Here is a 12790-nt window from a genome sequence, read left to right on the forward strand (position 1 = left end):
ATACTGCAGTCAAACTGGTTTATCCTGGTTCTCTCACCTATTGAGTGCTTCTTTTTCACTAAAACTTCATTTGAATCTTTAAAAATGGGTATGTAAACTTTATTGCTCGCAATATATCAACATTTTTTTGTGATAATAAATATTACAGAAATAATACTTGCCAAAGCAAAGTATACCTTTTAAAGAAGGCTCCCTTAATCCTGTGAATTCAGTTTTATCTTACTTAGTATTTACTGTTAATGACTTTATTGTTGTCTTTGTTGTGTATGCACACACACACACACACATACACACAGATCTCTCTCTCACACACACCCACACACAGATCATACACACACACACACACACACACACACAGATCACACACACACACACACACACATACACACAGATCTCTCTCTCACACACACTAAATGAGTAACATTATACATAAAATGATCAGGAATATGATTACTTATTTTAATAAATAATATATTTATTTTAATTAATTAATCACTATAAAATGATTTAACACAAGTCTACACACACACACACACACACACACACACACACACACACACACACACACACACGCTGTCTCACCTTAAAGACTCCAGCGATAACAAAGATGTGGTCTCTTGTCAGAGGAAGTTGAAACTCTCCGCTGTCCAGAGAGTCGCGCAGCTCCCTGACTGCCCGAGCCCCCGCCGGCCGCCTGAAGATCCCTCGCGTCCATGAACCCTCGTGGTGCAGGAACGCCATCATGTCCTGGTGAGGGAGAAAAGAGAGGGACAATGCTTCAAGCTGTTTTAGGGAACGTGAATTTTTTTTTTTTGCATAACATACATTTTTTGAAGTAGTTTACTGAATGCCTCTCGCATTAACGTCAAACGGATCAGAATAGTGGAACGAAAACGCAGAGATTTCGTTTCCAGCCACGAAGCTCACCATCACTGGCTTTGGCAGAGCGTCCTCGACGCACACAGAGCGGAGCGGCTGTCCGAACAGGCAGCCGCTGGGTGTCCCAGCAAGGGACAGTTCATTCAATGGTGAGAGGCGGAGCCTCGCCAGAAGGCCCAGGTGATGAGGGAACGCCTCCTTTTAAATGACTTCTGACACCACTCTGAGGAAAGAACACAGTATCCCAGAATGCATCAGCACAAGCACTCACTCTGCTGTGTGTTTTGACTGAATAACGATCTCACCTGCAGACACATGCAGCGTCTCAGCGGGTCGCGGCTTCATGATGAACTGACACTGCTTGTACACCTGCATCTGCTCCGCCTGCATGGCCCTCTGGCGGTCCGCGTCCCTGCCGCCGCCCTGAGACATCGTGTGTCTCACGTGACTCATCTGGATGCTGAAGGGGAACTCGTGACCTGAGACAGAACAACACAACACACACTCGTCTGTGGGACGTTGTGTTCAAACATCTCACCCTCGAGTCAAAGCTTAGAGCTTCTCAAACTTCTAAAGCCAAAAAAAAAAAAAAAAAAAAAACCCATCATGTGACAGTTTCGAGGTTTCCACGTATTTTCATGGACTGCATTTCAAAACTCGCAAACTTTTTTTTCTTGCCACACTTGCCCGGCATTTTTCAACAAATAATAATAATAGATTTGATTTGTAATGCACTTTGCATATACGATTCCAACTCTATTCAAACGTTATTTCAGCATCCCTCATGATGTGTTCAGGTACCGTCATGGAATTTGTAAACCACTGAAATCCTAAAATAGTTCATTTTTTTCACAGTTTCTGGCTGTGATAAGTGGTGTGATTTGGGCATTAAGAAACCCTAAAAAACATGCCTTTCAAAAATTTAAGAAAAAAAAAAATGCCCAATTTTTTCAAAATTCCTATAAAAATATCAAAAAAAGAACAAGAAAAAAACTGCCCAAATATTTAAAATTATATTATATTATATATTTTTTTTAAAAGAAAACATGCCTTCAAAAGCTGTGGGACTGTGGGCTGGGACGGCATGTTTTTTTGTAGTTTTTTTTTAAAATCAGCAGAAAAAGTTGAAGCCAAAGTAAAACACGATTTGCCTCGTGGGCATGTCGGTAAAAAATAAAACGTAAACAAAATGTTGTGCCGTGTCAGCACATCTTATAGCCGCATTCGACATCAGTTACAAAAAATAAATTCACTGTTACATTGAATTAACGTCATTTCATTTTTTTCCCCACACATTTTCATGATTTTCCCAAAAATTGTCCAATGATTTTTACAACTTCCATGACTTTTCCAGGTTTGCCATGACTGTGAAGAAACCCGAACTGAAGGCCAACAACAGGATGTGATATATTTCTGACTGACCGATCAGAGGATAGGGGGTGTTGTCCCTCTTGGAGATGACCCACAGCTGGTAGTCTTTCACGTTCCCCTGAGCAAGACAGAGACAAAGACCATCAGAGACACAGGACACATTCTGCACAGCCTCAGAGGACAGGACGCCTTAAAAACCACACAAACACATTTCAGGAAGCGGAGCTGTGATAAAGGATCGTATTCTCTTTCACTTTTCACATGCTGTGGTTTTACATCACGTGTGAGCTGCAAACTGAGCTGACATTAGATCAGATTTTGCTGAAAAAACATAACAAATATGATGCATTTTTCAGGATTCCCGCACATCTTCATGGACAAAATTTCAAAACTTTTTCATGACTTTTCAAGGACCCGTACGATTTTCTTTCTTGCCTGTAACTGTAATATCGATTAGCCGGCAGATACATAGAAAATACATTTGCTGCTATTTTACATGATACTGCACACATCTAAATTCAATGATTTTTCTAAAACCTTGAGTAATTTTCACTAATTCCATAACTTCTTCAGGTTTTCCATGACCGTGTGAACCCAAATTTTTATTAATTAAACTATTCAGCATTATATGAACTTATATACACTTCAAATACATGTTAATAAAAAAGTAATTATATCGTGCCAATAGCGCCTGTTTTTCACTCCGTTACTGTGCAGTATAAAGAATTTAACTATTGAAAGTTTTTAGTGAACAGGTCAGAGTCTTATCATGAAACTTTACTGATATTTATGTTCTTAATTTTTATTTCCTGACTATATACCAATTTGGAAATGAACACATCCTCTGAGTGTAAAGCTATCTCAAAGACTTGAAGAGCTATAATCTGTCAAATATATACGAACGTTATGAATAAACCTTTTAGCAATTGTGAAAAACTGCATTTTAATAGCTCAATTTTAACCTTTATGGGTATTTCAGCAAGTAGTTGGTAAGCCATAATCAGTCAAAAACATAAATGTTATGAAGAAATCAAGTCATTTAAAAGCAGAAATAACCTTCAGTCACAAGATAGGAGCTATAATCACTATAATAAAAACTGCATTTTTAACAATTAAAGATATTTCAACATCTAGGTGAGCTCAATTTTTTCAAATATATAACCCACATGAATGAAATCAAGCCATTTTGGGGCATAAATAGTAAGTGAAAATTGCATTTTAATGGTTAAATTTCACTTTTTCTGTCCCACTGCTGATATCAACATTTTTAGTCAGAGAAAAGATGTACAGTAACGCACTTCAGCGTTTAGCCCCGCCCCACCCCCAAAACCTCAATTTGTGTGATTTCTTTCAAAAACATGGGAGAAGTCAATAAGCAATAATAAATAAATAAATATTCCACGAATTGCAAGAAATTACTAGATTTTTTTTTAAAGCTAGAAAAAAATCCCAGAGAAAAAAAAAAAGCTAGAAAAAAAACCCAAATATTTTTACTTATCATATTATATATTTAAAATTATTTTACAGAATTATTAGAATTTCTTAACCACTTTTTCTAAGTCTTGTTTGCCTTTCTTGTTTTTTTAAAAATACTTTTTTTTCTCTTTGTTTATTATTATTATTTTTAATTATAAATTTATTGATTTTACACATTTTCAGGTACATTTTTTGGTACTTTTTCTGGCAACTAAACTGCATAATGGCTTAATTGCCCCTTTAAAGGGTATTTTAATGACTGGATGAGCTTGAATCTCTCGAATATATAAGCGTTATGAAGAAATCAAACCATTTTTGAGGCATAAATAACTTTTCAGCCACAAAAAAAAAAAGGAGCTGAAATCACATTTTTTTGGCAAGTGTGTAAAACTGCATTTTATGAAAGCAAGTGGAAATATTATTTTTTCCACTCACGATGATGCTGAACTGCTGCAGGGCCAATCGGATCACCTCATTGGTTGAATCTGAGTTGCTGACCGGGAGTGTCTTGGTCTAATGGGAGGAGAGGGACACAGACATAAGCGGGGGGGAAAAAACTGGACATCACATACCAGTGATACTCTAATTTTCTATTCACAATAAAAATAAAGTGATTCAAACTGGGAAATGTTTTTGTGCTGTTGCCAGAGTGGAGGATGCCCTGCATCCCCAAAAACCTAATGTCCTAAAATCCTGGAAACAATGTAAAATCTCTGAAACATCCGAAAATCCTAAAATTGTCCTCAAGTTCTGGACATGTTTTAAAATCCAAGTAACATCCTAAAGTCCAAGAAATGTCCTAAAATCCCAGAGGCTTCCTGAAATCCTAAAAATGTCCTAAAATCCTTAAATCCTAGAAACTCCCTAAAATCCTAGAAATGTCCAAAGATCACGAATGCACAAAAGCAGATGTTTTAAAAACATCGGAGTAAACTCACAACAGCAAAAGTATTGATTCCCTTCCCGTACACTCTCAGAGGAATAGTTTTAGGTTCTTCCTTCTCTTTCTCTTCTTTAATCCGACTGAGGGAAAAACAAAGGAGACATGGTCAGATTCTCAATACACACACACGCTCACACACTTTGTGTTGATGCTCAAAGGCAGCGTTTACCTTTTGAGGAGTGAGAGCCACTTCTCCTTCTGTTCTGCTGAGCTGAGGGGAGCACGAGGATCGTGTTATTTAACAGATTTTAATTTCAGGTCAAGCAGTGCAGAGGGGTGCTGAGATTTCATTCTGCGCGTTTACGGCTCATCCGGTCTGTTTTCTGTTCATGTGGCGTTTCGGGTCGAGTTTACGGCATCACCAACACATTTACCGCTGAAACGTAAACACATTTTACAGCCTCTGACGTGAGGCGGCGTCAACATAACCCGCGAGCCCCGGCAAAGTTTATAGAAAGCTGATGTCTGAGCGTCGCTCGGAGTCCCGTTAAAATATCATCCGAGCAATACTGAACGCAATTTTAAAAAGTGTTATTATCTGTGTGTTTCTGTGTCTTTGTGCGTGCAGATTAACAGCAACATAAATGATGACGCTGGGCTGCTAACTCTGTCTTGGACTGCGCTCTGAATTTAACCCCTGCACGAGACTGTGGGGGCCCAAAGCAGCTCCGGCACCCACCGTGTAAGAAGGAGCGCCCCTGCAGGTCCGTCTTTATAACGGCAGACATGTAACACTGTGTTTCCTGCCTCCACCAGCCGTCACACGACAGCTACTTATCTCAGGTTACAAGTTTAATATATTTTTTTATATTTATGTATGTCATGCATTCTGTAATAGAAATTAATCTATAATATAATATAATGTCTGCATATGTATGTATTTCATTTATTATATTATAGGTTATGTTGACGCCGCCTCACGTCAGAGGCTGTAAAATGTGTTTACGTTTTCAGCGGTAAATGTGTTGGTGATGCCGTAAACTCGACCCGAAACGCCAAATGAACAGAAAACAGACCGGATGAGCCGTAAACACGCAGAATGAAATCTCAGCACCCCTCTGCACTGCTTGACCTGAATTTAAAATCTGTTAAATAACACGATCCTCGTGCTCCCCTCAGCTCAGCAGAACAGAAGGAGAAGTGGCTCTCACTCCTCAAAAGGTAAACGCTGCCTTTTGAGCATCAACACAAAGTGTGTGAGCGTGTGTGTGTGTGTATTGAGAATCTGACCATGTCTCCTTTGTTTTTCCCTCAGTCGGATTAAAGAAGAGAAAGAGAAGGAAGAACCTAAAACTATTCCTCTGAGAGTGTACGGGAAGGGAATCAATACTTTTGCTGTTGTGAGTTTACTCCGATGTTTTTAAAACATCTGCTTTTGTGCATTCGTGATCTTTGGACATTTCTAGGATTTTTTAGGGAGTTTCTAGGATTTAAGGATTTTAGGACATTTTTAGGATTTCAGGAAGCCTCTGGGATTTTAGGACATTTCTTGGACTTTAGGATGTTACTTGGATTTTAAAAACATGTCCAGAACTTGAGGACAATTTTAGGATTTTCGGATGTTTCAGAGATTTTACATTGTTTCCAGGATTTTAGGACATTAGGTTTTTGGGGATGCAGGGCATCCTCCACTCTGGCAACAGCACAAAAAACATTTCCCAGTTTGAATCACTTTATTTTTATTGTGAATAGAAAATTAGAGTATCACTGGTATGTGATGTCCATGTTTTTTCCCCCCCGCTTATGTCTGTGTCCCTCTCCTCCCATTAGACCAAGACACTCCCGGTCAGCAACTCAGATTCAACCAATGAGGTGATCCGATTGGCCCTGCAGCAGTTCAGCATCATCGTGAGTGGAAAAAATAATATTTCCACTTGCTTTCATAAAATGCAGTTTTACACACTTGCCAAAAAATGTGATTTCAGCTCCTTTTTTTTTTGTGGCTGAAAAAGTTATTTATGCCTCAAAAAAATGGTTTGATTTCTTCATAACGCTTATATATTCGAGAGATTCAAGCTCATCCAGTCATTAAAATACCCTTTAAAGGGGCAATTAAGCCATTATGCAGTTTAGTTGCCAGAAAAAAAAGTACCAAAAATTACCTGAAAATGTGTAAAATCAATAAATTTATAATTAAAAATAATAATAATAAACAAAGAGAAAAAAAAGTATTTTTAAAAAAACAAGAAAGGGCAAACAAGACTTAGAAAAAGTGGTTAAGAAATTCTAATAATTCTGTAAAAATAATTTTAAATATATAAATATGAAGTAAGTAAAAATATTTGGGTTTTTTTTTCTAGCTTTTTTTTTTCTCTGGGATTTTTTTTCTAGCTTTAAAAAAAAAAAATCTAGTAAATTTCTTGCAATTCGTGGAATATTTATTTATTTATTATTGCTTATTGACTTCTCCCATGTTTTTGAAAGAAATCACACAAATTGAGGTTTTGGGGGTGGGGCGGGGCTAAAACGCTGAAGTGCGTTACTGTACATCTTTTCTCTGACTAAAAATGTTGATATCAGCAGTGGGACAGAAAAAGTGAAATTTAACCATTAAAATGCAATTTTCACTTACTATTTATGCCCCAAAATGGCTTGATTTCATTCATGTGGGTTATATATTTGAAAAAATTAGCTCACCTAGATGTTGAAATATCTTTAATTGTTAAAAATGCAGTTTTATTATAGTGATTATAGCTCCTATCTTGTGACTGAAGGTTATTTCTGCTTTTAAATGACTTGATTTCTTCATAACATTTATGTTTTTGACTGATTATGGCTTACCAACTACTTGCTGAAATACCCATAAAGGTTAAAATTGAGCTATTAAAATGCAGTTTTTCACAATTGCTAAAAGGTTTATTCATAACGTTCGTATATATTTGACAGATTATAGCTCTTCAAGTCTTTGAGATAGCTTTACACTCAGAGGATGTGTTCATTTCCAAATTGGTATATAGTCAGGAAATAAAAATTAAGAACATAAATATCAGTAAAGTTTCATGATAAGACTCTGACCTGTTCACTAAAAACTTTCAATAGTTAAATTCTTTATACTGCACAGTAACGGAGTGAAAAACAGGCGCTATTGGCACGATATAATTACTTTTTATTAACATGTATTTGAAGTGTATATAAGTTCATATAATGCTGAATAGTTTAATTAATAAAAAATTGGGTTCACACGGTCATGGAAAACCTGAAGAAGTTATGGAATTAGTGAAAAAATTACTCAAGGTTTTAGAAAAATCATTGAATTTAGATGTGTGCAGTATCATGTAAAATAGCAGCAAATGTATTTTCTATGTATCTGCCGGCTCATCGATATTACAGTTACAGGCAAGAAAGAAAATCGTACGGGTCCTTGAAAAGTCATGAAAAAGTTTTGAAATTTTGTCCATGAAGATGTGCGGGAATCCTGAAAAATGCATCATATTTGTTATGTTTTTTCGGTAAAATCTGATCTAATGTCAGCTCAGTTTGCAGCTCACACGTGATGTAAAAACCACAGCATGTGAAAAGTGAAAGAGAATACGATCCTTTATCACAGCTCCGCTTCCTGAAATGTGTTTGTGTGGTTTTTTAAGGCGTCCTGTCCTCTGAGGCTGTGCAGAATGTGTCTGTGTCTCTGATGGTCTTTGTCTCTGTCTTGCTCAGGGGAACGTGAAAGACTACCAGCTGTGGGTCATCTCCAAGAGGGACAACACCCCCTATCCTCTGATCGGTCAGTCAGTGAAATATATCACATCCTGTTGTTGGCCTTCAGTTCGGGTTTCTTCACAGTCATGGCAAACCTGGAAAAGTCATGGAAGTTGTAAAAATCATTGGACAATTTTTGGGAAAATCATGAAAATGTGTGGGGAAAAAAAATGAAATGACGTTAATTCAATGTAACAGTGAATTTATTTTTTGGTAACTGATGTCGAATGCGGCTATAAGATGTGCTGACACGGCACAACATTTTGTTTTACGTTTTATTTTTTACCGACATGCCACGAGGCAAATCGTGTTTTACTTTGGCTTCAACTTTTCTGCTGATTTTAAAAAAAAACTACAAAAAAACATGCCGTCCCAGCCCACGGTCCCACAGCTTTGGAAGGCATGTTTTCTTTAAAAAAATATATAATATAATAATAATTTTAAATATTTGGGCAGTTTTTTTTTGTTCTTTTTTTGATTTTTTAATAGGAATTTTGAAAAAATTGGGCATTTTTTTTTTTTCTTAAATTTTTTGAAAGGCATGTTTTTTTGGGGTTTCTTAATGCCCAAATCACACCACTTATCACAGCCAGAAACTGTGAAAAAAATTAACTATTTTAGGATTTCAGTGGTTTACAAATTCCATGACGGTACCTGAACACATCATGAGGGATGCTGAAATAACGTTTGAATAGAGTTGGAATCGTATATGCAAAGTGCATTACAAATCAAATCTATTATTATTATTTGTTGAAAAATGCCGGGCAAGTGTGGCAAGAAAAAAAAAGTTTGCGAGTTTTGAAATGCAGTCCATGAAAATACGTGGAAACCTCGAAACTGTCACATGATGGGTTTTTTTTTTTTTTTTTTTTTTGGCTTTAGAAGTTTGAGAAGCTCTAAGCTTTGACTCGAGGGTGAGATGTTTTGAACACAACGTCCCACAGACGAGTGTGTGTTGTGTTGTTCTGTCTCAGGTCACGAGTTCCCCTTCAGCATCCAGATGAGTCACGTGAGACACACGATGTCTCAGGGCGGCGGCAGGGACGCGGACCGCCAGAGGGCCATGCAGGCGGAGCAGATGCAGGTGTACAAGCAGTGTCAGTTCATCATGAAGCCGCGACCCGCTGAGACGCTGCATGTGTCTGCAGGTGAGATCGTTATTCAGTCAAAACACACAGCAGAGTGAGTGCTTGTGCTGATGCATTCTGGGATACTGTGTTCTTTCCTCAGAGTGGTGTCAGAAGTCATTTAAAAGGAGGCGTTCCCTCATCACCTGGGCCTTCTGGCGAGGCTCCGCCTCTCACCTGAATGAACTGTCCCTTGCTGGGACACCCAGCGGCTGCCTGTTCGGACAGCCGCTCCGCTCTGTGTGCGTCGAGGGACGCTCTGCCAAAGCCAGTGATGGTGAGCTTCGTGGCTGGAAACGAAATCTCTGCGTTTTCGTTCCACTATTCTGATCCGTTTGACGTTAATGCGAGAGGCATTCAGTAAACTACTTCAAAAAATGTATGTTATGCAAAAAAAAAAAATTCACGTTCCCTAAAACAGCTTCTGCGTCTCTTCCTGTCTCCTAAATCATTTTAATCTCTTTGCTGGTGAATCTCAGCAGCCATGCAAAGCAGACTTTACCGTCCCGGTGCTCAGTCCCGAGTCCTTGTCCTTTCAGAGTCCTAAGTCTCCTGAGGTTTCCGTTAACCCTTAAACTGAAGCTGTAAATACGCCTGATGGAAACACGCAGGCTGCTGCTCTGGTTCGGCTGAGTTCACCTCGGCTCAGACGTTAAAGATTAAAGATCGGCCGTCTTTATGTGTAAAGCTTTATTTATTAAAGGCTTTTTCAATTTTTTAATCGAGATCGCTTTAAGATCTTTGAGATGTGTCTGCACACAAACACACACACACACACACACATTCAAATCCCTCCGCGCCTCAGGAAGAGACAAAACTCTGGATTTGATAAACAAATGTGTGTGTGTGTGTGTGTGTGTGTGTGTGTGTGTGTGTGAGTGGTGTGAGTGTGTGTGTGAGAGAGAGATCTGTGTGTATGTGTGTGTGTGTGTGTGTGTGTGCATACACAACAAAGACAACAATAAAGTTATTAACAGTAAATACTAAGTAAGATAAAACTGAATTCACAGGATTATGGGAGCCTTCTTTAAAAGGTATACTTTGCTTTGGCAAGTATTATTTCTGTAATATTTATTATCACAAAAAAATGTTGATATATTGCGAGCAATAAAGTTTACATACCCATTTTTAAAGATTCAAATGAAGTTTTAGTGAAAAAGAAGCACTCTATAGGTGAGAGAACCAGGATAAGCCAGTTTGACTGCAGTATATGGATGTCCCCTCTTTGATAGGCAGACGTCGCTCAAGGCTTCAGGTCCCCTCTTGGCAATTTCTTTAAAAATTTATAAAAATCACATTTGCAGTAAAATGGGAAAGAAAAGTAAATTTCTCAAAAGTAAATTTTCAATTCTAGTTTTGTATTTTTAAAATGACTGCTAATAAAGGTTCCCTCTTTGATAGTAAAGCCAGATAGTCCCCTATTATTCATGTTCGCATGTGTGTGTGTGTGTGTGTGTGTGTGTGAGCGTCGCTGAGGAGGCAGAATATTCACAGGATGGTTATTTTTGGTTTGGTTATTGGTGAATTTATAAACTTTTAGGACATGATGTTTTAACCCTTTAGGGGCCCGCTTTAACATCACACACACAAAACGCACTTTTTCAAAATCGAACTTTAAAAAAATATATTACATTAAGGTGAATTTCTAATTTAAATATATCGGTGAACAATTCAGTTTTGATTAAATATTTCTTAAAGACATTTAAACAAAGTTTTGCATTGGAGTTTGTTATTTTTTCAAATTCTTAATTTCGACAGAAATATTTTCATTTTTATTGTAAATGCGTATCGGTTCCAAATATGGCTTATCGGTCTCACTGAGTACTAATAATCGGCGTCGTATCGGCCCTGAAAAAACAATGTTGGTCGACCCCCGACTGCAGATCTGTAGATTTTGGAAATTTCAGACATGTAAATGTGTTTTTGTAATTTTATATTAATGCAGAAAATAAAAAATCTAAAATTTTAACACCATTTTTAATTTATTTCCAAGCAGAAAAAGTGCAAACAAAAGTTCTGTCCGGATGCAGCGGCAGCTCGTGTGTCACAGCTGTGATGTCACCGTACAGTCTGCAGATGCCGCCCCGCCCCGTGGCGAGGTCTCGGGGGACAGCGCGTCCGGGACGTTCGGAGTCAGGAGTTGGCCCCGGTGCGTGGCCCTCTGATGATGTGGATCTTTGCTTCATCGTCCAGCTCCTCCAGGATCCGCTCCTGTTTGACGGACAGGATGGTGTAACTGACTGGACGCTGCAGGTCAAAGGAAACCACGAGGACACTCAGAGGACATCGTGTCCACCTCGCTGGGTGTTTATGTGTTAATCATCTTTTTTATTTCATGCTTTTAATTATTTTGGGAAACTACTGTTGGTGGCTAGCGTTCGGGATAATACTAAATTACATACTGAATAAAAATCCACGGCCATATAGATTTTCACCAAAACATTTTTCATGTTTTGGCCTTTTTTTCCTGTAATAAATTTTGGCAATAACAAAAAGACAATTTAATTTTATCTTAAAAAATCTTTGGTGATTTTTTTTTTCTTTAAAAATAAAAAAATATTAGTGATATCTCAAGAAAACATTTTGGCAAAACATTTTTGTGATTTTTTTTTCTTTAAAAATTATTCGAGTTTTTTTTTTCTTTAAAAATATTTGGCCATATTTACAGAAATCTTGGCGATTTATTGTTTTATTTTTTCTTTAAAAAATAATTTTTCTGGGGTCTGCATGGTGGAAGATGTTCTGTGCTGTGCGCTATTATCGTCATTAGCTGTACTTTGGCGCCCTCTAGTGAAACAAAAAAAAGGGAAAAGTAAAAAAATATATAAATAAATAACAAGAAAATGACCTCACACTTTTCTGGACATCTTTCCCTCGTTTCTGAAAATATCTAATTGTCCCCCTCAGCTATTTTTTAAAATATTTCCCTGAAAACTTTTTCTAATTTTACCTTTTTTTTTCGTTTTTGCTTATTATGGTTTTCGTTTTTGTTTGTTTTGTTTTTTTTTAGTTTTCGGAGGTTTCGGAGTTAAGTGAAATGCAGCCTGAGAAGACTGATGTCGGTCCAGGTGTTAAAGTTAATGTGTAACTGCACCAACTCACACACACACACCAAACACACACACACACACACACACACACACACACACACACACACACACACACACTAGAGCCCGGCTGATATTATCAGCTGATCTGAGCCTTTCTACAGACATATCAGAGCATGCCAGCAAAGCATCAGCAGTATTCAGCAGTATAGTACCAGTACTGATCAGCAGTATAGTATCAGCCCTGAGCA

At 37.7% G+C, this 12790-nt stretch overlaps 2 protein-coding genes across 2 annotated transcripts; one reads left to right on the forward strand and one right to left on the reverse strand.

The window, feature by feature from the left end:
- Positions 1 to 1022: 1022 nt before the first annotated feature.
- On the reverse strand, positions 1023 to 5397 carry LOC121938756 (rho GTPase-activating protein 20-like). The gene is made up of 7 exons (XM_042481927.1): positions 5276 to 5397; positions 4839 to 4880; positions 4665 to 4749; positions 4162 to 4239; positions 2302 to 2368; positions 1185 to 1358; positions 1023 to 1102 (listed from the first exon to the last, which is right to left on the reverse strand). The coding sequence occupies exons 1-7, from the start codon at positions 5395 to 5397 to the stop codon at positions 1023 to 1025; spliced, it is 648 nt and encodes a 215-aa protein (XP_042337861.1).
- A 243-nt stretch (positions 5398 to 5640) lies between these two features.
- On the forward strand, positions 5641 to 11811 carry LOC121938757 (rho GTPase-activating protein 20-like). The gene is made up of 8 exons (XM_042481928.1): positions 5641 to 5645; positions 5789 to 5830; positions 5925 to 6009; positions 6440 to 6517; positions 8324 to 8390; positions 9340 to 9513; positions 9596 to 9769; positions 11489 to 11811. The coding sequence occupies exons 1-8, from the start codon at positions 5641 to 5643 to the stop codon at positions 11809 to 11811; spliced, it is 948 nt and encodes a 315-aa protein (XP_042337862.1).
- The last annotated feature ends 979 nt before the right edge of the window (positions 11812 to 12790 follow it).

The sequence above is a fragment of the Plectropomus leopardus genome, unplaced genomic scaffold (assembly GCF_008729295.1).
Source record: "Plectropomus leopardus isolate mb unplaced genomic scaffold, YSFRI_Pleo_2.0 unplaced_scaffold3189, whole genome shotgun sequence".
Classification (NCBI taxonomy): domain Eukaryota; kingdom Metazoa; phylum Chordata; class Actinopteri; order Perciformes; family Serranidae; genus Plectropomus; species Plectropomus leopardus.

Excerpts from the sequence above, each read along its gene's own strand:
- LOC121938756 (XM_042481927.1), bottom strand. The coding sequence starts at position 5,397 with ATGTCTGCCGTTATAAAGACGGACCTGCAGGGGCGCTCCTTCTTACAC. Across the intron at positions 4,240-4,664 it reads GAATCAATACTTTTGCTGTT|ACCAAGACACTCCCGGTCAG; the intron begins GTGAGTTTACTC and ends TCCTCCCATTAG. Across the intron at positions 1,103-1,184 it reads GACGCTGCATGTGTCTGCAG|AGTGGTGTCAGAAGTCATTT; the intron begins GTGAGATCGTTA and ends TTCTTTCCTCAG.
- LOC121938757 (XM_042481928.1), top strand. Across the intron at positions 6,010-6,439 it reads GAATCAATACTTTTGCTGTT|ACCAAGACACTCCCGGTCAG; the intron begins GTGAGTTTACTC and ends TCCTCCCATTAG. Across the intron at positions 9,514-9,595 it reads GACGCTGCATGTGTCTGCAG|AGTGGTGTCAGAAGTCATTT; the intron begins GTGAGATCGTTA and ends TTCTTTCCTCAG.